At 41.0% G+C, this 24,590-nt stretch overlaps 1 protein-coding gene across 1 annotated transcript in view; it reads right to left on the bottom strand.

The window, feature by feature from the left end:
* LOC149151459 (gamma-tubulin complex component 4-like) overlaps positions 1 to 24,590 on the bottom strand; it is a gene marked incomplete at its 5' end in the record, with an annotated part of 418,255 nt that overhangs the window by 232,158 nt on the left and 161,507 nt on the right. Inside the window, one exon of the mRNA XM_089443166.1 lies at positions 8,023 to 8,109. Within this exon, the coding sequence (XP_089299292.1) occupies positions 8,023 to 8,109 (87 nt within the window). The remainder of the gene's footprint in view (positions 1 to 8,022; positions 8,110 to 24,590) is intronic.

The raw sequence follows: 24,590 nt of genomic DNA, 5'->3' as shown, positions 1-24,590 counted from the left end.
TTTATTTAACACTTCAAACAGCTTTGCGCCTTTGGTCACAATGTCGCAAGCAAACAAGTATTGATGCCAGCTTTAGCCCTCGACCTTTATTTCCCAACGCGACTTTAGAAATACCTCCGAAGTCGCCCTTCCGAGATTACATGTCATGTGGGTCTACCGCTCTCTTCTTGCACCATTTTCATTGGTCGTTGGCTCCACCTTCTCATGCCACATTTTTCCAGTGCTAAGTCAACCTGGAGGTACCCGTATTGCGCTCTTTACGTTACCTTCTTGGGCGGCGCCTCCGGGATGACATGTCTCAGGCATTTTATTATTGGTTATGCGGCTCCAATTATGACTACCATTGTTTCCCAAATCCTAGTCATCCCGGATGTCTCCGCTTGCGCTACCTTTGAAACCTTCAACGGTCCCAGGACCGGGATGATGTGCCTCTGTGGGACCACTCCTACGTTCTTGGACCAATCACGTACTGACCAGGATGACTGTCCTCTTACAATTTTTGGCACCTTGTCTTGGAGCCTAGTCAGCCAAGAGAGACCTCGCATGTGCATTTTTTTAATCCTTCTAGGGTTGTCATTCCGGGATGACGTCATGTTTGCATCACTATCGACATGTGGTGCCTTCTGAGTGGTGACATGTGTCACCCAAATTTGGTCCACTTGACCACCTGAAAATGCCAAAAATACATTCCACATGTTATGTTTATTTGGGGTAGCATCGGATGTTCTCTAGCCGTGAAAATTGGTGGAGAGGCTAAGGCACATGAGATCTCCAATACCCAAAAACAGTTTGGACAGATTCTAAACAGTTTGGGAGATATTAAAATAATTAATATTTTTAATGGAGTCCCTAAGTTTAGACTTAGGGAAAATAAAATATTAATGTGTATTAATATAAAACTGTGTTAGAAGGGTCCAAAAGTCATGGATCAAGCCAGAGATAATCTTAGCCGTTGATTAGGGACTTAATCTCAACTGTTGATTCATCAACAAGAAAAGTATATAAGGAGGATTGAGGGTCACTTGGAGAATACACCAGAGTGATCAGTTATTCTATTCTCTAGAGCGCAATTTACTCAAAGAGATAGAATCAATGATCAGTAGCGAGAGGCAGTGAATACAGAAGCAGACAGGCATAGAGACAGTACCGGGAGGATCAGCGCAGAAGCCGGGAGAGGGACGCAGAGCCAGCTAGAGGCCACGCAGAGCCAGCTAGGACCCACGCAAAGGCAGCCAGGAGCTGCACAGTGCCTCAGAGAGCTAGCGTGGGTGACGCAGAGGCTCTAGAGGCTGATGTAGTGCCTCCAGAGGTTGACGCAGGGGTTATTGGGCTGACGCAGGGCCAGGAAGGGCTGATGCAGTCCCTAGAGGCAGACGCTGGGGTTTTCGTGGGGCAGATTGGAGCTAGGAGTTGTCAGAGTGTTCATCCGGGGTTTCAGCCAAAATATCTGCTTCCGAGTAGAGAGGTACTACTGTCGAGATTATTCTCTATTGGGTGAGCCGGTTTTGGCACCCAGATTGTATTCAGAAACTGCATAATAATAAAACCCTCAGGTAGCTGCACCGGTTTTCCCGCATTGGGTTTTTTCAGGGACATTGATCCAAAAACAATGTTGTCACTTGTGTGCTTGTTTTGTTTCCTTCAATTGATGATCTGTAATTTGTTGAGCATGTACTTGTATTTATTTCCAGTATTTACATGGTAAATAACTTGTTAATTAACAGAACAAGTAGGTAGAAATAAATCAGTAAAGTACATGAACGGTTTCTAACGGGTTAGACTTAGAAATTCCAACATGGTATTAGAGTGTGGTTGCAGATCACAGGAGAACTGAGGACATCAGTCGAGCAGAGCAGCAGCAGCAGGAAAAAGTTGTCCCAAGTGACAGAGGTTGTTCCTAGCAGAGAAGCAGCAAGGAAGGGGTGATGCAGTGCCTGCGTCATCAAGTTTGAGCCGGGAAGAGGATCAGCGCAGTGGCAGAGGGGAGCAGACTCGACCTACGTAGTGCCCGGTCATCTTTCTCAGTCAGGAAGGATTGACGCCCGTGGCCAGGAGGTGCGAATTTTGCTGGTGTTGGGATTGCACAGAGCATAGAAGCTCTAACCTTTAGTTTGTTGGGGCTTAGGAAGCTATGGGTAAGTTGCAGAGTGAAGTTGGTGGGGTACTGTAGTCAGAACAGTACCTAACAGGGCAAGACCAAGGAGGAGGGAGTTGCTACCAAGGATTTCTAGCCAAGAAATTCGGATCAGTGAGGATCGGAGTGGGGACATCTCGACATTGGCAAACGGGTTTCTAGGAGGGAAATCGAGGCTCAGAGGGAGTCACACCGAGAACTTCCAGAAGGGAAGTAGAGGAGTAGCGAGATGGAAGTGAACGGGGTAAGACACCAGGACAGGCTAGAAGGAGCATCAAACTTCATAGTCTGGAAGGCCAAAATCTTATCTGTTCTAGATAGGAATCGTGTCAAGCACTTCGCCTTGAGAATGATAGCGATCCCAGTTGACCCAGCTGATAACGACAAGTACAAGGAGGCAATGGCGAGGGCTAAGAGCATCATTCTTGACAGGGTCAAGGACCATGTAGTACCACATATTGTCAAAAAGGACACAGCAAATGAGATGTGGGAGGCCATAAAGAAATTGTACCAGCATACTTCCGTGCAAAGAAGGATGTTACTAGAAAATCAGTTGCGGTCATACGAGATGCAGAAGGGAGAACAGATCGACACCTTCCTCGGACGATTCAAGGAGATCCGGGATTAGCTAACTTCCATAGGGGCCACGCCAGATCAAGAATTGATGGTGAGAACAGCTCTGAACGCAGTCTCTGAAGACTAGGAGGTGTTTGTCCAGAGCATACTAGGTAGGGCGACCCTTCCAAATTAGGAGGAAATGTGGGCGGCTCTTCGCCAAGAAGAGATCAGAAGCCAAAGCAAGGCGGGAAGCAGCGGCAAGGGGATCAGAATCAAGGAGGAGGAGGTGGATGTTGCCTTAGCATCTGAGGAAAAGCAGGAGAAATGGAAGAAGAAGTACCTCTCCAAGGTCAAATGCTTCCACTGTGGAGAACTGGGTCATTATGCGACCCAGTGTCAAGGAAGAAGAGCAAGGGAGATGTTGGAAATAATACTGAGAGGGGGGGTGAATCAGTATTATCAAGTCACTTATTTTCTTTTTCAAACCCAGATCATATACGCTACTTCAGTTAGATAAAACCGCATATATACGCAACTACAGAGAAGGAAACCCGCATATGCAATGCAGACTTATAATTTAATTTATCTTACTGATGTTGATCATTAATCTGTGTATTAGGATCAAATAAACAGTAACCAGAAACAGTAAAACAGATCTGAAGACAATCACACACACAAGAACACAAGATATAAGGTGGAAACCCAATGTGGGTGAAAACCACCTGCTGCAATTTGTCTCTATCTTCTTTCAATTAGAAACTTCTTTTTACAATGTACTGGTGCAGTCCTTTACCAGTACGCAGGCTGCAACCTGCAGAGAGCTACAACCCTCTCTCGTTCTCCAGCTTCTCCTGGAAGGGAGCTACAACCCCCTTAGCTCTTGCACTAGCCAAGATACTAGTACGTAGGTGCTGGCCTACAGAAGGCTACAACCTTCTCTTTCTTCCAGGGACCACGTTTCATAAATTTTCAGACTGGATCCATGAACATCAATCAATCATCAAGAATTTCTTCATCAAACAATCTCCTTTTCACCAATTAGAACTAAATCAAGTAGATACTTCTCTGACAGCTGTACCCAAAACACAGTAACAATAACCACACACCAAATTCTGAACCTAGACCACTGCAGCAATAAACAGAAGCAGCTAGATCACAACTCAAAAGATATACGCCACTTCAATAACCTGAAACCTGCGTGCATACGCTTCTGTGTCTAGATCAACCTGCGTATACGCTGTTTTTATTCAATGAACCAGCGTGTATACGCGTCTTCACTTCACTGAACCTGCGTACAGATCTATAAAGGATAATTCACTCTTTCAAATATTCAGACACTAATTAACCCAGATTATCAGATTTATAGATCAAGCATGCGCCACATATAACAGATCAAAATCATACAAATATACTATCATTCAATCCTAAAGATTATGACCCATCAATAGAACTTATCCTTCTCTTTGCGCTAAGGTTCCTCCTTCATTCAGATCCAGATCTGCACCATAACCCCAATCACCAATATTTCAGATCTAGCACTTATTAGATATTCAATTAATTCAGATGATCCTTTGCCAAATGATCTCCTTCCCCTTTTATAGTCTTAGGCCTTTCTCAATACCACGGTCCAAAACCATAATAAAACAATACCATGGACCCAATACTTGGGATCAACACTTCTGACGAGATACCATGGACCCAATACTTGGGATCAAATACCAAGGACTAACTACCACAGACCAAAAGTAAGTTCTTCAACATATACGCGCTTTTCCTTGCGTGAAAGTGCATGTATACGCATACGCGCCTTTGTAACGTCTAACCCGCGTGTATACGTGCCTTAGTCTAGGTGAACCTGCGTATATATCTTTTTCTTCATTCTGAGAGCATGTACTGAGATCTGTCACCAAAGAGAGTTGCCATCAAGGACAACACCTGTGCCATAGCTCCAAACTTGTGCCATAATGCCAACAGGAGAGGCCTCCGAGACCAAGGCTGCGCCAGCCAGGGTAGAGAAGGAAGTGGAGACAGACAATGATTGTGCCACAAGTGCACGTACACCACTTGAGCAAAAGTGGGGAGACATCGAGTTGTAGTCAGACGAACTACAGGCTATGAGGCACAAGATCCTCGAGGTACCTAGCCTCTTGGATTAGACCTTGCTATGGGAGCCCCGAAGAGGAGTAGCAGTACTGGCGAATGTTAGTAGAGATGGATGCGGATGGAGCGACAGAGGGAGCTACAGTGCAGGATTCCCAAGACAACGTGAGGCAGTAGTGCGAGAAGCACAGGAGTGTTGCACCAGTGCAAGATGGCACAGAGAGGTGTGCAACGGTGCGAGATGCATGGAATAGTTGCAGCAGCGCAGAGGTCAGAGAGGGAGCACTTGTCAGTGACAAAGGGAGCTTCAGCATCGGGAGTGTTTCTAGCCTAACAAAGATGTCAGGGAAGTCAGGTATTGGATAGCAAGGGTCAGCCCAACACTTTGGGGGCATTTCCGAGAGGATTTACAGGCAGTTTCCAGCAGGCTGAGTTTTGCAATTGCAGCGAAAGTTGGGCTCCAAGGGGGTCGAATTTCAAAAATTTAAACCAGCCAAAATCCTTCGTGGGTTTTTTTGGGTTTAGGCCAAGGAGTCCGGGGTTAAAAGCACATAATTTTATGGGCAGTAAAAGTACACCTTCCAGCCATTCGAACTTCAGCAGAAAGGTAGTTTTCTAGGGCAGCGCAGTGCAGATTGGTGCAGCAGCTGGACAGCCTTCAGTTCAGCCATTTTCTCACCTGGGTTTGGTCATGCTTGTCCATTGAGACAAGCCCAGGTGCACTATCTTGTCATCTATTGTATTTGGCCTTCAGAAAATTAATAAAATGGCTCAGCAGTTCCATATTTGCAGCTTTTCTGTGAATGTTTAATGAGTATTTCGTTTTTATAAATTGTTGCACAGATTTTTGCTTTATATCACTTGTATTTCCTATTTAGGATCATTACAGATTTGATACAATCAGGTTAATTCAGTTCTATTTAATTTCCCAGCTAGGTGTTACTCATACATTCTAACTACCTCATTTATAATATTTAATTAACTTATCTCTATCTCTTTATCAATCACTTATACTAACGTGACTTTAAATTAGTGTATAATATATATGGTAACGACAAGAAAACATAAAATGAAAACTTTTCCTTAAGCAGTTGCACTCCTCCACGGTTCCAAAATCATCACCCTTGTAAGGGTGCAATTCCAGAATTCTCTAAATTTCCAAGCTTGCAAAGTCCTCAAATTCCCAAACTCCCAAATTCTTTGAATTTGTGAGTTCCCGGACTCTTGGATTTCCATATCTTGAGTCAACACCTGAATTGCTAAATTACTTGGACAGCATTTCAATTTGAGTTAAACTTTTTTGGAGTCTACCCTATCTTGGAAACTCACCCACTCAAAGAAAGTATTCAGAATCAGTGTTTTAATCATCATTTATGCTGTCCTTTGTTTCATTGGAATAATCATTTTGTTTCATTGTCGGGACGGTTTCTATATAACAACTTTCGAAAATAAAAAATTCTCTTTTGCCAATGTTGATGACGAAGGAAAAAGTTCTCTATGTTTTGGGCAAGAAATAAACGTTTGTCCAAATTAAATAAATAGCTTTTTCATATATCATAAAAATCTTGAACAAAAGGTAGCTACCTCATGCTCATCTCTCTGTCTTTCCTGCAAAACAGCTTTTGCCTCTTCACTGATATTACATATAATGCTAAGAGTGTTGATGTTCCCCTCTTTGACCACAACTCACAAGCAACATCAGGCTTGTCTTTCTGAAATAGATTCTTACTACCTCTGAATTACTACTAGAATACCATGAAATTTGTATCCTGAATTTGTTGATCACAGCGTGTATGGAGCCACTAGTACGTCGTTGACCATCTGATAATGTGGTCAAACACTCTTATCATTCCTAAGAAACTCAGATGGTTCAATTACAAACAGTGACGTCAAAGGATATTTCCAAATAGAAATATAGCCTAATATTTGATGTCCCTTTCTCTGTTTCCTTTGTCATCTACAAAACACTGTTCTTTTTAAATACTTGGCAAAATTGCCCAGTTATTTCAACATCCAAGGAAAAATCAAGTCATGATTTGTCTATATCTTCTGTCCACTGGTATTTTCTACTCTTTTTTGCATCTACATATAGAGTTAACTATGACAGACAATCTCTTGCTTTGTTTCCCATAGACATGCTCCATCCACAAAATACAAATGGTAAGATTTGATATGTGAGTTGTCTCTACCTCTTCTTTTGTTACACAGTGGTCATTGGTTTGGGTATGTGTGTTATTGCCACAAAATATATTATGTACCATGTGGAAAACTCTACAAAATATTATCCTCGTACAACTTTAAATATAATTGACTTTACTTTTGCTCAAATATTCACTATAGGAATTTTAATTATTTTTTTGTTCTTAATTTAATTTGTAAAGAAACTTTTACACTTCTCTCTTCAATTCTCATGTAGAAGTCAACAAGATTCCCCCTCCTAAACGTTCTACATCTCTATTCTTCTTAGCTCAAGGATTTTGCATCTACTCCTCCTTGATCATTTCATTGCAGATTCAAAGCAACATTACGGCTCTAATGCCATGTAATTTTTAGCATCCAAGAAAGATGAGAGAGAGATAAAAACCAACCCACGTAAATTTTTGCTCATTACATTGGACTCAACCGATAAAATGGGGTTAATCCCCTTTCATTTCATTTGGTAGGTACAAGTGCTTATATACAACCTAACTACCTCTTTTAATAATATTAAATTATCTCTATCACTTTATTAGTAGCTTGTATTGACATGAGTCATGACTGTTGCATTAGATTGTATCTATTATTCAAGCATTACACTCCAACATGGGACTCTACCAGCTGCGAGAGTCAACAGGGATCAAGAGGTTATTAGTATTAAGTTATAAATTTAGTAATAAAATGTAATCTTAGGAAAAAATTTATCAGATCTGATGCCAAGGCTGTAATAAAGGCATAAGTCATTCCCTAGGATAAAAATGGAACAAGGCTTCCCTGCCTATAAGCATATATATTCACCGAATGTTATTATTAAAGCGAATGTTGACTCTATCTGCATATCTTCCAAGCTGTTTTTGAATATTTCAAACAATAACGAAAACAAAAGGCATCTTAGAATTGATCAAACAAGAACTTTAAGGTAATTCATTATGGAGTGCAACCAAAGAATAAACAGAGAGAGTTGGATAAAAATACTCATTGAAACTAGTTGGGACAGTACAAAATAATCAAAATCGAAGATCAAACTAGTTCACCTGTTGAAAGGGGACTTTAAGGTCTGCCTCAGCAGTTGATGGTCGTGGTGGCAAACGCATTAAAGAACGACTCTCCTCCAGAAAGCACTGCAAAGTATTCAACTTGTTAGAACATGTTTACTATTCAATTACAATTTTAATAAATAGCATGGCCATACTTAAATGTAATTAGCACAATTTCCAATTAAAAGAATTTTACCAATCCATTAGGATGGCTATTAGTATTAACATTATAGACAATGAAATAAAAAGTAAGATATCAAAAAGTAATTCAACACTCCAAAAATATGCCTACATTGAGCTAAACCATTATTTTAACCATCTAAGTGTAATATACCCATTTATATTTTTGCCTAAATTTCTCGAAAAATTGCTTAAAATTTTCACCATAAATTTCTCAAAGCAATTGCAGAACAGACACAATCAAATTGCAGCAAAAATAAAATAGATTTGCAATGTGAGAAGTTAGAACCGAAAATGCTGCAAACTCATATGAAAAACAAAGCTTTATTTAATTATTGAATATGAGATTACATAGACATAGCTGACATGAATAAATTGGCCTCCAAAAATAATCTGCTTCAATGCTAATCGGCCTCCAAACCTTATTGCAGAATCAATAAAGCACCTGTGAATTCTGGATGAATTCACTAATGGGAGAGATGGGTTCTCACCCACTCTCACTAAATCACCCGAGGGTCTCCATTCTGGGGCTACTAAAGCATAGAACTAAATTCTCCAATCTACAACAAAGACAAATGCTCAAACCAAGATGTCCCAAATGATCTCCTCTATGCTGCACGAAACTTCTAGGAACCCGGGTCAGGTCGTACCCGTACCCGAAACTCCGAAACTTGGCCAAAACTCGGCCAAAACTCAAACATCATGTAATCATCTATGACAATTAATATAGACTTTTTTCCTTCTAAATTGTCATCTATGGGTCTTATCCCTTTTTTGTTTGCAAGATAATGAGCTATTCACTTATTTATATATATAAAACTTCACCTCCCAAAAATGGAAACATCGGCTTGAACATCATATATATATATATATATATATATATATATATATATATATATATCTATATATATATATATATATATGATGTTTCAGCCAACGTGACGTTTCGGCCGACGTTTCCAGTTATATATATATATAGATATATGACGTTTCGGCCGACATTTCCATTTATATATATATATGATGTTTCGGTTGATGTTTCCATTTTTGGGAGGTGACGTTTCTAAATGTACCCATTTCGAAAACTACGGAACGTTTCGGCGTTTCGTGCAACTTAGGATCTCCTCCTCCTTTTAAAGGCCCAATAGATAGATCTCCAATCTTCAAGAAGTATTTTATTTTATTATTATTCTAGAAACTCCTCCTTGACTTTGTCTTAAGTGACTTTTTAATTTATTTAAGTCACTTTTGGCCTTTTCCCCCTGGTTAATATTTTCCGTTTTTAATTATCTAATTAAAGTCACTTTTAATCTGGGAAAATGGTAAATCGCCCACCATATTTTCTTTGGCCACTGGAAGTCACTTCTCAGCGTCTCATGTTGTAGATATTCTCATTCTCTTTCCAACGAGCTATTACACTAAGATGTTCCATCAAATATTCCTCCCAGAATGCCACCTTAAGCGTAATTAAATAAGTTATGCCCATTAATAATCCTATTTTACGAGAATTATCAGAAAGCAACAAAACCAAAAACAAGTTGTGAGGAACTGCTCCTGATGATAAATTGCCAAGTGATTGTCATTGGATCCCATAAAAATCCCTCAAAACCCATCCACCCCTAATGATGTAATCCTGCTCCTATGGCCTAACCATCATATAGCCTGGAAATCCATCCTAGCTCCACTATAGAGGAAACTGAAAATGGGGACAATAAGAGTCCTCCCACCCCAAGATTGCTTGCCCTCAAGCAATACACATCTATCCATCGAAAAGCCATCTGAATACTAATCGGAAGATGTCATACAAACCACTGAGTCACATCATGCCTCTATGCTAGATAAAAATGAATGGGTCCCTCGATACCTAGATCCCAAACAAGGCACTAACTCAATATACCATCAATGAATCCTCTTGTATCCAAAAATCACAAGGGCCACTCTGTGAAAATTTCAAAATAGAAATCCAACAACAGTGACTGATATTATTTCTTCTACTTATTAATTCAAAAATAAGTTATTCATGGCGTTTCTATGGAAAATATCGAAATAAATTCTATTGCAGTAGATGAGGGTTTCTTTATTAATCTTCAAAAAAAATCTCATGTACAAGACGCAACTAGCAAAATAGAAAATATATCTCTGTGAGAATTTTACAAACAACTTTCTCACACTCCTTGGCGAGATTCTGATCTGAGAGAAGATCTAATGCCCTCTCTGTCACTCACTGTGTCAGCTTCTGCGTAGGGACTGCGCAGTCCCAACGTCTCAATTTTTGCGTTGTCCCTTTGCGTCACAGCTTATGCGTTGTCTCTTCTCTGCTCTGCTTCTTCTGCTCCTACCTCTCAACTATTGTCGATACCCTCTCTCCTCCTCGCCTGCAACTCTCCCTCTGAATTGATTTCCTCTTGTCGAACTTCGACCAATGAGGAAATCGATTTTACTCAAGTAACTGAGTATCTCCCTAGTGTGTTTTCCAAATGCCCATCGAAGTCCTCCTTATAATCCTCCAATTGAGTATTCAACAGCCCAGATTAGAATCTAATCAATGGCTTAGATCATATTGACTTGATCCTCATCTTCTTCTAGAAGTTTCACCCACAGTTAGATTCATACCCTTCAATTATTTTAATAAAACTGTCTCCAAGTGGAATTTCCCAAAACGATTTCTGGGTATTGTGGAATACATGCATCTAAGCCTCCCTGCAGAATTTGAGACTTAGAGCACATCTGATGCTACCAGAAATCAACACTACCTCTTAGCGAGGAATGTGCTCTAGCAATGCAACCTGTAGAAGCATCACCCTATTCTATAACATCTCCCTCTGCGACGTTGATGTCTGATATCATTGCTCACCAACTACTGCACAAATGCTGCATTTGTACTGTTCCTAACCCTGCCACTGCCAACACTGCATCTATGTTGCAATTCCCTCTTATTTCGTGTCACTGTAACTGAGAAATCCCATGTTTCCGCTACTGAAACAGATTCTCTACCATACCCATTTGCTCTCTAAACTGAATGAACTTAGTTCTTCCTAGAGCCTTTGTGAATACGCCTTCTACCTGATCTCATGTGGGGATACTGCAGCTGTACTGCCCCACGCTAAACTCATTCTCTGATAAAATGACATATGATATCAATATGTTTCGACCGATCATGAAAAACTAGATTCTCAGAGTTTGATACAGCTCTGGTTATCACAGTAAATCCTAATCGCTTCCATACTTTTTCTGAACAAATTCACAATCAGTTTTCTAAGCCATATAGCTTCACGCGTAGTTGTGCTTGCTGCCATATATTCAGCTTTTGCAGAGCTCAGAGCTACCGACTTCTGTTTCCTGTTGCACCAAGAGATCATTCCTAATCCAACACTGAAGCAGTAACCAGAGGTACTTTTCCGGTCTACTGAACTACTTGCCCAATCTGCATCTGTGAATCCATCCAATTTGACGTCATCTCCTCGAGAGTATTTCAACCCATATCCGATTGTTCCACGCACACACCTAAGAATGTGCCTAGTTGCTGCCCAATTCACCCTTTTCAGTTCCACCGTGAATTGACTAAGGGTGTTGACAAGGAAGCAAATGGTTGGCCTAATGCTGACCAGATACATGAGCGACCCAATGAGTGGTCTGTACAAGGTGGGGTCCACCTCCTTGTCTCGTGATGCATCTATTTTCTACTAGTTGGTGATCATGGGTGTAGCCATGGGTCTACAATCCTGCATTTTGAATCTCTTCAGAATCTCTGTAGCATATCTTCCTTGCCCAAGGAAGATCTCCCCATTCTTCTACCAAACTTCCAATCCTAGAAAATAACGCATCAACCCCATATCCTTCATGTCGAATTCTGCTTCGAGATTCTTCTTACAGTACTATATGAGCCTAGATGACCCTGTTAGAAACAATTCATCCACATATAATACTAGAATAAGTGGCTCATTCTCTACCATTAAATAGTAGAGATTGGGATCAGCCTCACTCTTGACGAATCCTAACTGTTGCAAGTAACTATCAATCCGACCATACCATGCTTTGGGTGCCTGCTTGAGCCCATACAAGGCTTTCTTTAATTTGCATACAAGAGTTCTCTTTTCATGAGTTTCGAAGCCTTCAGGTTGTTCTACATGCACCTCTTCTTCTAGCACCCCATTCAAGAATGTTGTCTTAACATCCATCTGGTGAATCTCCCATCCCATTTGAGCTGCCATGGATATAACAGATCTAATAGAGGTATATCGGGCTACTGGGGAGAAGGTCCCTTCATAGTCTATTCCTTCTTTCTGTGCATACCCCTTTGCCACAAACCTAGCCTTGTACTTCTCTATACTGCCATCAGCAGCATACTTGATCTTGTAGATCCACCTTGATCCTACAACTGATCTATCCTCTGGTCTAGGTACTACTTCCTAGACATCATTCGTCGTGATAGAAATATACTCTACTACCATGGCACCCACCCAAACTTGGCTTTGAACGACTTCCTGAAAGCTATAGGGTTTTGTTCACGATGTTGGACCAGCCAACATGTCCGAGGATCTCCCCGATAAGAAGTCCCAACTAGACCTCAGACCGTTTGGTGTACGAGTCCTGGTAGTGGGTTTATCGCCTTGACAACGATAGCGCGCAGAGGTGAGTAAGATGTCCTTGTTGGTAGCAAGGGTGTGCAGCAAGTCAAGGAAGGTGCATGAGAGGCTCTAACACGCGTAAAGAGGGGTATGAGAGCACCCCTTAGAAACCTGTGACAACACGCAGCTTGAAAGGGAACACACAAGAGAGATACATCACAAGCTGGAAAGAAGGTTAGCCAACGATCCAAAGTGATGGTTAAACCAACAGCACATCTCGATAAGATTCATACAAACATATATAGAAAAGTCCATACATACATGCGTAAACAACAACTACATATATCATTAGAGTAACCAAGCTAGCTGAAATACAATAAAAACATATGCATGAAATGTGTTGGCTCTATTATATTAAGAAAGTGAAAGATCCAATCATACATACAACTATGACCAACCACTAGTCCCGACAACGGAACGTTACAGTCACTACCACATGCTCCTCCAAAGAGATATACTAGCTCTGCACTATGCAAAACCCAAGGCTCGTTACAATACACTCCAAGCTTTCTTTAATATACACCTATAGGAAGCTTGGCTCCCAAAAAAGTCTCTAAAATGAGTTACGAGGTTCTATAAATAGCAAAGGTCGAGGTAACCCTTGACATTCCCCATTGTGACTCTTCACCTACCCTCATGACTCTTCAACAACTACATGACTATTAGATTTGACTATCGACACTTGGTCTTTCACTTTTACAACATGTTACATTACAATCTGCACATGTACCCATGTGAGACAAAATAAGCTTGAGTAAGCCATGCAAGACATCACTAGGACTCAGACAGCTATGGGAAGACCAACTCTTCGATGTCCTCGCGATGATCAATGGTGGCAAGCCGATGCCAAGCTTGGTAGTCCATGTACTCTGTGGTGACATCCTTCTCGAAGCAAATTCTTGCCTTCATTGCATCCGAGCACACTGATTTGGCTCCTTTATCCAACTCGTCTGATAACATGCACATTGAGTGCAACTGGACCAGCAACATATTGATGCATAGTGTCTATGTTGATCTCCAAGTCTGTGTTGGTGTCTATGCGCATCAACTTGTTGAAATACATGTCCAACTCTAGTTGGACTTGGTTCTTTATCTTCGCCTCGGTGAGTGTGCCAATGCATAGGATCGCATGTGTGCGCACAATGATATCCATGCTCCTGAACACCTGTGCATGTGATCGATAGCACTGCTCACCATGTATGCTCTGTGTCAGCTGTTGGGATGCGTCTATAACCTATATGGGCGCAGTTTCATCAATCTGTGCATGTTGCGCCTCTTGTTGTACCTGTTCCTGTCGTGCTTCCTTCTCTCCTCTACGCAGCTCTTGTTCTTCCGCTTCAACTCCTGCAACTCCTTTGTTTCCTCCATCCTCTGTTTCTCTCTTTGCCTTTACGCGATCCTCTTGTCGCATTGTTGCCTCTTAGCCTCAATCTCCAAAGCTGCTTTCATCACAAGTGGATCTGCTTTGAACTTGTAGCTTTGCTCCGCCTTTGCAATGTCAACAACCTTCCTCCTGCCTTGGTCATGCGCAAGTCTGCTACCCTGTGTTGTTGCTCTCTGCGATGTCGCTGCCATTTCATCTTGATATCCTTGTCTATGAACAGCTTGGTGTCTTCATAGATAAGCAAGCTCATAGACACTCGCTCAACTGCATCTTCAATTGCGCTCTCAATGGTGTCCTTTGACCCTGCTCTCTGGGAGGCCATTGTACCTGTACTACTAAGAGGCAGACAAACACCTGTGATACCTGGAGACATAGCAACACTCATGGCAAGCAATATGTCAGTTGAAAACCAAAACACATTGGAGAATTGACATGCAACATACATGTGTGACTAATTGTGAAGATTGTGCAATTTTCACCAAGAGGCTGGGAGACTGACTGCCAAAACTGCGCAAGAAACAGTCTGGGTTGTCAGGAGGCTGACTAACTACTGGAATTGCACAATGCACAATCCAACCTAGCCTGCTAAGGACTGAAACTGCGCAATGTGCAATTTCAATCAGCAGTGACATGCAAACCAGTAAACTGCATTGCACAATTTCTGGGGCCAGCAAGGCACTGCCTCCCAAAATTCCGCAATGCAAGCCTGGAGGCTAGTGCTGGGCTAGATTTGTGCAGTTTCTAGAGGGAAGGCAAAGCCCTCACTTCCAAAAATGCGCATTTGCTAGTCGGGCAAGGCAAGGTCTGGCCCAAGGTAGCCCAGACCTGCTGACGAGCGACGGAAAACATGAGAAGTCTAAAAGCATGGTGAAGCTGAGTGCAAACAAGAGTGAATGATCATGCATGTAAACAGTGAGTGAAAGATTCAGAAAACGGGAAAACAAGCATGTGTGTGAAGCGAGTCGCCGCAACAGCAACCGTGAATGCAGAATCAGTGTCGTGCATGCGACAGCAACGAGATGCAATGAAAAACTGAAACAGTGCTTCTACAAGCTAACATGCATCAAAACGACAGTAAGCATTCATTGAAACCAAGCAGACAACACTTACACAAAGCGAAATACAAAAAGCAACAGAAACGCAGCAAAAGACATGAATAGTAGACTTACCCCGAAAAAGTTGAACTGAATGTATCAAAGACTCCTAGATGCGATGTGGGATGTCAGAGCTCCAAGCTCGATGTGAGGAATGAGCTCTGCAGCGTCAGGTACATAAGTTTTGATAATATTGAGTTTTATGACGCGCATACCACAAATCTAGGAAAAAGCGACACTTGGCGAGAGGTTTCTAAAATGGCTATTGCATGTAACCTCTAGCTACTAAAAATGGATCCCTAAAATCTAGGGATGCTTTTGTTTTTTTGCTTTTTCGGGAAAAAGCAGCCCATGCATGCAAATCAAGACTACTTAGTCCTGGAGGGAACCGGTCAACCTGAAAGCACATGCAGCAATCTACAAGCCTGGGGATGAAATTTGTGCAGTTTTTGGGCTGAGCAAGACTGGTTGTCCCTCATGCATTGCGCAATTTCTGGACTGAAGCCCTGGCTGTCAGTCAATTGCACAATTTCTGAGTTGAAGCCCAATGTTGGGTTGGATTGCACAGTTTCCAGAGAGAAGGTTGCCTGGCTGGATTGCGCATTTCTAGAGCCCAACAGGAATCCCAGCAAGATTGCGCAATTTCCGGAGGGAAGGCTGGTTCCCCTCCAGAATTGCGCAATTTTCAACGGGAGCATCTCAGCCAGAAAAATGACATCCGGAATGACAGCCTACGGGTGGGAGACAAACAAGTTGACATGCACAGGCTGGCAGGCCACTGAAACTTCGCTAAATCCTATGTACTTCCCCAGTGCAAGACATGCTGCTAAGGATGGTTGGTAGGGAGGGTCCAAAACAAAGCTAAGGAAAAATTTTGGAGGGTGCTTGTAGCCACTACAACACTTGGCGACACACTGGTAGAACTCCAGCACTCCAAATGGACCTTGTTTCGTGAAAAGCAAGTCTAACTCCTCTGGAAGTATTGTTCATTTCTCTGATCATCTTGACTTCCACACTAGCTTTGATTGAAAGATGTAGCACCTGCCATGCTCTTGGTCAATCAGCACACATTCCAAGCCAAGTCAACACAATTGTTTCGATTGGGGATAAGGGGTGTTGACCCTGCCGCCTACACCTACCTACAAGATAGTGAGAAAAGCCTTCAACCCCACAAGGTGCGGTTGATGGCAGGGAACTCAAAGAAGGGGTTGTCAAACTAATCTCGACTCTCTCCATTTGAGCTATCTCCTAGGTTAGCTAAGGGGGGTGGTCCCTAATGAAAAGTTAAGTTAAAAAGATATGAGTTTCTAGGAAAATTGTTAGAGTTAAACAGATTATTTCAGTAAGATTTATAAGAAAAAACTGATAAGAGCAATAACCATCATAAGATAAGCATGAAATATATAAACAACCAGTGCCTTCAAAGTATTGGCTCTTTAAGAAATGAAAATATATTTTGCTTAAAATAAAGTGAAATGCTTTCAAATGGAAAGCCAAAATAACCCTGAAAAGTGAAACACTAAATTGTTAACACAAGATATTATAAATGCTTTTAAGATGAATAAGTCTACAAATCAAAGCATGGAAACTATCTTGCTCAAAAAGATACAATTAGAAATCTACTTGTGAGAAATGAGATGATAAAAAGAACTCAAATGTTAGACCAAGATGCAATTAAGTTTGCAACCCAAAATAATAGTACTTGAAAGTGAAATCAACCATTCATGAAAATATGCAATTAAACCAAAATATGAGCCAATTTCCAAGTACAAGAAAATTAAACTTGTTGCAAAATTAAAAGAGATTGCAATGTTTGCATCCAAAGTGCCTCTTGAAATAAGATTTGCATGTGAGACTTTAAACCAAAGCAAATGTGATGGAATGTTTTTCTTGGTTCATTTTATTTGATTAGTGATAAGGCAAAGTTACAATTGAACTCTAGTCCTTAGACCTCATCCTCGCCCAAATATTTAGATCTCACAATGAGAAGTCAATAGAGGTAGAGGGTCCCTAAAAGTCTATTCAACCAACTTAAGTTGGAGGTAAGTTTTAATGAGACTTGGGGCCTTCCTATACTAAAATGCCTAGATGAAGTGCAAATTGTGTTAATTCCCCAAATTAAACTAATGCAAATGCAAATGCTTCAAAGAGAAATAGTTTGCAAAACTTGAGAGCATATGCATGTGGGAATTTAAATACAAGATTAGTAAAATTTGCATGTGGAGTCAAATGTATTGATTTTAAGCATGCACAATATGAAATTTAAAAGCTAGAAAGCTAAGACAAAACTAAAAGCAAGATTAGGCCACCCACAAGAATCCCTAGTCTAAATGAAAAAGGGGGATGCCATGAGAAAAATCCCAAGCTCTCTCCAACAATTTTTTAATCTTTTATTAGCACTTAAACTAGGTAAAAATGCCTCTAAGAGGACAGCCCACAATATGAGAGAGATCTTTACAAATATAAGACTCTAACAAAGCTAGACTCTCTCCCCAAAAATATAACAACAACAAACTTGAAGATGGAAAAAAATCTCCAAAAAAGATTCACAAGGCTCAAAAGGCCCATGACCTTAATGAGTTTGCAACTGTCTCCCAAGTGCTTATGGCCTCCCTAGAAATCAGTGTTTGGATAGCGTGAGGGGGTCCTGCATACACACAAGTGAGTAATTTTCCAAAGCTTCTCCTCAAGCTCCTTGTTGCCCAATGCTCAAGCCTATGGGCTGCAAAACACAAAAAAATAACAATTGTCGATGTAAAATTAGAGAAAAGAAACCAAACTTAAACTTAGAATTTAATTTACAAAGTACTAACTCAAGTAATGGGAGTGAACCCCCATACTTGCCTAGCTTTAGAAATGACTCTTGAATATGAGATATAACTTTGAAAGAACTAGAATCGAAGAAGTATTTTGAATTTTAAATGGATGATCAAGTAGCTATAGCCTAAGAAAACTCCCTTTTGCTCTTCATTTGATGGAAAACTTGAGCGAAAAAATGGCTGAGTCTTAGATCATTGTGACTCTAGGAGTGAGTTGATCTAATTAAGATTTCTCCCACTTCCAGATGGATTCCTGCACACAATACAAAATATCTTTCCTACACACTTGAACATGTATTAGTTTGCACAAGATTAGAGCAATATAATGAATAAGATAAACCAAGCATTTCTCCTAAAATGAATTGACAAGCTTATCCCTAGAATACTACTCTAAATCAATGATATGTGCAACATAGCTTGCACACATGAATCCAAGCAAGATGACAAGTATAAACTAATATTAATTCAATGTGCAAAAGAAATTAAACACAATAGCAGTAGCATGAAAGGATATCACCTCATAACACCAAGAGAACACCAGTCAGATAACCCCGAAGTCTTGATTGTATTCAAAAAGTATGCAAGTACAAAATGGCAAAGTTTCCTCAAGCCCAATAGCTTATTACATGATACAAAATGAGAGTCCATGGCTCTATTATATAGAGTTGGGAGCAAATCCCAATGAAGAATGACAATGACAAATGGCATTGGAGCCAATCCCAATGTAGAAGTGATTAAACAAGTGGCATGAAGTGACAATCCCAAAGAGAAATTCGAATTTGTTGAATGGAGCTCCAATGCCAAGTGTAAAAATCGAATTCTGGCAAGTGGACATCATTTTCTTCTTCCCTTATGTGCCAAATTCGAATTTTATGATGGAATGACAAGTGTATATGGGTGGTAACCCATGTGGGGACAATTTCCCACAAAAATCTCCACCAAATATTCTCCCAAATCCTCCCAGATGTGCATTAACTTCACAAATTCGAATTTCCAAGTAAGCAGCTTTCTCATTTAATGCCAGAAATTCGATTTTATTTGAGCACATGTCCTTTCCTTGATTTTAGGAGTCCACATCACCTTGGGACTTCACTTTAACTCCCCCATAATTTGCCACATCATTTCTACAACATTTAGCATGTGTGGATATTTATTTTTCCCCATTTATTTAATTCTGACTTAATTAATTGCCAGATTTCCCACTAAACTTAGGAAAAGTGGGTTTTGAGAGTCCAAAACACATTATTAACCCCTCATAGTGTGTCATCGTAGAAAGTTGAGAGTGAAAAGTGTGATTTTGATTACTCATACCCCATACAACTTCTCTAGACTACACTTCTTACAATTTAAATACAATTTTATTTGCAATTTTTGACCTGCAGGAAATCTAAAAAATTAAAAAAAGACTACCTAGACCTAACCAAATTCCGCGAAATTTTTTGTGTGATCTAGTATGATAATATATATCGACTCTAGACACTAAGATGTGTTAGGGGCTCAACCTTCAAACCGTCACCCCGGCTTTGGGGTAAAAAGTGAGTGAAAAAACCCAGAAAATTATCTGTCTCTAAAAAATAAAAGATAATTAACCAGATAAAAGAAACACTCCAAGGTGTACTTGTTTGTTGATCGAGTTCCAACATCCTAGGCCTGTTACAGACTCAAGAAACTCATCATTACTAGTATCACTTATTACAATTCGCCGTAGGGTGTGGAATCTGGGTACAAGAAAGATGATGAAAAGATAGAAGTAGAGTTAAGAAACTTTGTTAACTGATGATATATGACAGTACAACTGTCTTCTAGATCACCCTTGGGCGTGGAGTCTTCATATAATCATCAGGTGCCACTCGAGTGGTCAACAAGGGGTATATTGGTACACAAGCAATATGATAGTCAGAGTTTAAGTTTCATCTTTGGTGTTGCTCCGCCACCAGCAAGCCTAGGCAGTACCTCGTTGGAGTCACGCAAGAACACAAGCATCGCTCCGCTGCCAGCGAGCCTGGTCAGTACCCTTGCGGAGTTACTTGCATCACCTCTATGCACGGGAAACCTTTCTCTTCTTTCGCCTTTTTCATTTTTTCAAAAGTTTTCATATTTTCATTTTTTTTTCCAAAACTGTGCATAGCACTTATTCATTTTAGAGGCAGAAGAGGGATCCCGACTTATTGAGAGTAGAAGAGGTTGCTAACTTGCTCCTTCAGAGAAATATTTTGTATATACCTCTAACATACTTGTTAAGGTTTTCCCCCTCACCTTACTCTACTTGACTGAGCTAACAAGGGTTAACCCAAAAACAACCGACCAGAGTAGGTGATACTAGTTAGTGCGTAAGCATTGTGTTTTCATCAAGGTTCACTTCGAACAAAACATATTTTCCATTGGTGTATCATGGACTAAAGACAACAAGTTCTTCATATAGAGACATGACGACAGATAACCAAGTATTGATAACTGCATAGGTCCTCTTGTACTTTACCCATCTTGTTTCAAGAGTCGCAAACGGCTCATGTGAAACTAACCTATGAACGTAAACAAGCAACAAAAACAAAAGAGCGAAGAGCAGAAGCAAATGTGAAAGCAAAGGGAGTAAGCAAACAAGCAAGCGAGCAAACAAACAAACAAGAAAGCAAACATGCATGCAAGCAAACCAACAAGAAGCAAACACTACTCCTACTCCTAAGCTAACAGTGCATGGGTCTGCTCACGTGAAGTGATACTTCCAATGCAGCCACCGGCGCATTGGTCGACCCATGTTGGTGAAGGCGTGGTTCACGAATAGCACAGTCACGCAAACCAGCAAACATGAAGGATATAACGATGAAGACAAACACACTCCGGGTTTAAATGCATCCACAGAAAAGAAATGAGTGAAAGCACATGACATGCACTCCGTGGACTTGCCATGGTGCTGTGCTATACTGCGTGCAGATGTTAAGCATACGCATTATCTTAACTGTGATATGAAAGCAAACGTGAGAAAGATAGATCACTTACGTCGAGCAAGTGTGCTTGTTGTGTAAGATACAAAAAGCGACAGAAACGTAACAAAAGACATGAAAAGCAGACTTACCCCGAAAAAGTTAAACTGAATGTGTCGAAGACTCCTAGATGCGATGTGGGATGTCAAAGCTCCAAGATGGATGTGAGAAATGAGCTTTGCAGCGTCAGGTACATAAGTTTTGATAATATTGAGGCTTATGACGCGCATGCCACAAATCTAGGAAAAAAAGACACTTGGCGAGAGGTTTCTAAAATTGCTTTTACATGTAACCTCTAGCTGCTAAAAAAGGATCCCTAAAATCTGGGGATGCTTTTGCTTTTTCCTTTTTCGGGAAAAAGCAGCCCATGCATGCAAATCAGGATTGCTCAGTCTTGGAGGGAACCAGTCAACCTGAAAGTACAAGCAACAGTCTACAAGCCTAGGGATGAGATTTGCACAATTTCTGGGCTGAGCAAGACTAGTTGTTCCTCATGCATTGCGCAATTTCCATACTGAAGCTTTGGTTGTCAATCAGAATTGCGCAATTTCTGAGTTGAAGCCCAGTGTTGGGCTGGATTGCGCAGTTTCCAGAGGGAAGGTTGCCTAGCTGGATTGTGCATTTCTGGAGCCCAACAGGCAACCCAGCAAGATTGTGCAATTTTTGTAGGGAAGGTTGGTTCCCCTCTAGAATTGCGCAATTTTCAAGGGGGGCATCTCAGCGAAAAAATGACTAAGTCCGGAATGACAGCCTGTGGGTGGAAGACAAACAAGTTAACATGCACAGGCTGGCAGGCCACTGAAACTCAGCTGAAGCCTATGTACTTCCTCGGTGCAAGACATGTTGCTAAGGATGGTTGGTAGGGAGGGTCCAAAACAAAGCTAAGGAAAAATTTTCGAGAGTGGTTGTATCCGCTATAACAGGTTCTTCAACCTATGCTACCAAGGCCTAGTACCTGTCAGGTTGTCTACACTGCCTCTTCTCGGTTCTAGGAGCTCCAAAAAAATCCTCTGTGTCCCCAAGTGTTTGTCGTACTTCCCTGCTAGTTCTACCACTGGTGACGGGAGGCTCAATCAACTCCTCCTCCTGATCTTGTCATTCCATCTACTGGGAACTATCTAGATTTCCTTCCTTTGAGGAAATACTAGTACTGGTCACTGTACTCGATCTAGGTGTCTGTCCTCCTACCTGTCCTCTTTACTGCCCCTGCTGCCACTGGACTAATGGAACATCTACGGACTATCCTTCTGCCTGCATCTCTCGAGATTTCCTGAAAGCTCTATCCTCCATGAACTTCGCATCCCATCTCTCTACAATCTTCCTGCTACTAGGAATGTAGATTTTGTATGCCTTTGAGGTCTCATTATATCCTACGAAGTACCCCTTTTGTGCAATCTGATCCATTTTATTGTGCTTCTCATCTGGAATGTGACAATATGCCATGCTTCCAAATATCCTGAGATGACTGACTTCTGGCTTCTTCCCTGTGAAGACTCCTTCAGGGGTTTTCTTCGCCAATGCTCTATGAGGAGTTTTATTTTGGATATACATCGTCGTGTTGCAAACTTATGCCCATAAGAACTTAGGCAGATCTTAATCATACAACATAGCCTTTGTCGCTCCAACAATAGTTTTATTCTTGCGCTCTGCAACTCCATTCTACTCCGGATTATAGGTAGTTGTCCATTCTCTTCTGATGCCCTCCTTTGCGCAGAAATCTATGAAGTCTTTGTTCGTATATTCTCCACCATTATCTGAATGCAATACCTTTATCTTTTTCTCTGTCATGTTCTCAACGAGAGCCTTGAACTCTCTGAACCGATCGAAGACCTCATCCTTGGTCTTTAAGAAATAGATCCAGGTTTTTCTGGAGTGATCATCAATAAGAGCTCTTGTGGACATTGGACCATAGATATTTGAGTGTATCAATCCCAATATGCCTTCCGCTCTGTTTTTAATCCTAGAAAAAGTTGCTTTAGTGTACTTCCCTAGTACGCATCCTCTGCGTATATCATCATGCTCAGTACTAAGGACTAGAACTCCTGTCACAGTCTCTTCGAGCATTCTCAGTGCTTTGTGGTGTAAGTGTCCCATTCGCCTGTGCCATAGCTCATTCAGTTCCTTTTCACCATTAAGATTGTTGCCTATCAGTGCCATTGGAGACTCGAGCTGCAATCTATACAGTCTGTTGCTTTGAGCTCCAATTTGTCTCTTCTTCTTCCAACTTGGATGTTTGACATATACTTTCCTTCCAATGAAGTATACATCGTATCCCTTGTCCTGTAACTGGGACACTGAAATCAGATTCATTCCTAACCCGAGCACATGCAGAACATTAGTGACTCAGATGTTGGTTCCTGCTTCTGTCTGAAATGCTATGGTGCCTCTCCCTAATAGAGTACACTTCGTTTTGTTTCCCATAGTAATTTGGAAGTCCATTTGTTCTTCTTGATAGCTTGGGAAACATTCTTGTACTCTAGTCATATGAGTTGAAGCCCTGCTATCAATGTACCAAACATATATTGATGATGAACTTGACAAACATGCGAATTCTTCTTCTAATCTAGAAGATAATTTGGAAAAACCTTGATTTTCCATCCTTCTCAGTGTTATTTTCTTATTGATCTCTGACGCTTTTTTTCTGCCACAGTAACCGTTGCAGAAGAGACTGTGTCTTTACTGCTCTACACTGAAGCTTCTGCGTTGCTTCCTTTGTCACTAGCAACTTCAACCTGAAAATCTTCCTCTCTGTCGACTCACTCAGAGAGAGATTTTCTTATGAAAAAATTGCCCCTCCAGGACTGGACTGCACAATTCCTCTAGGGTTTCGATTTTCTGCCTATGCAGTAATTTTGAACTCCCTTCTTCTCTCCAACACTTGGCTCTTCGGTCTGCACTTATCTCAACTCTGATACCATGTGAAAAATTCAAAATAGAAATCCAACTGCAGTGACTCATATTATTTCTTCTACTTATTAATTCAGAAATAAGTTATTCGCAGTGTTCCTATGGAAAATATCGAAATAAATTCTGTTGCGGCCTTCACAATTAAAATACTGCTAAAGTAAATGCAAAGAAAAATACTAGCACAAGGATAATCACAATGACATATTTATTTTTGGACAATCATCCCCGAAAAAACCCAATGCGGGAAAACTGGTGCAGCGGATGAGGATTTCTTTATTAATCTTCAGCAAAAATCTCATGTACAAGATGCAACTAGCAGAATAGAAAAGATATCTCTGTGAGAATTTTACAGACAACTTTCTCACACTCCTTGTTGAGATTCTGATATGGGAGAGGATCTACTACCCCCTTTATCACTCACTGCGTCAGCGTCTGCATAAGGACTGCACAGTGCCAACATCTCAGTTTCTGTGTTGTCCCTCTATGTCACAGCTTTTGCGATGTCTCTTCTCTGCTCTGCTTCTTCTGCTCCTGCCTCTCAACTGTTGTTGATACCCTCTCTCCTCCTCACC

This window comes from Pinus tabuliformis, chromosome 9, assembly GCF_031772625.1.
Source record: "Pinus tabuliformis cultivar Carrire ecotype Pingquan chromosome 9, CPIR1, whole genome shotgun sequence".
Lineage (NCBI taxonomy): Eukaryota > Viridiplantae > Streptophyta > Pinopsida > Pinales > Pinaceae > Pinus > Pinus tabuliformis.
This window is presented reverse-complemented; position numbering and strand designations above follow the sequence as displayed.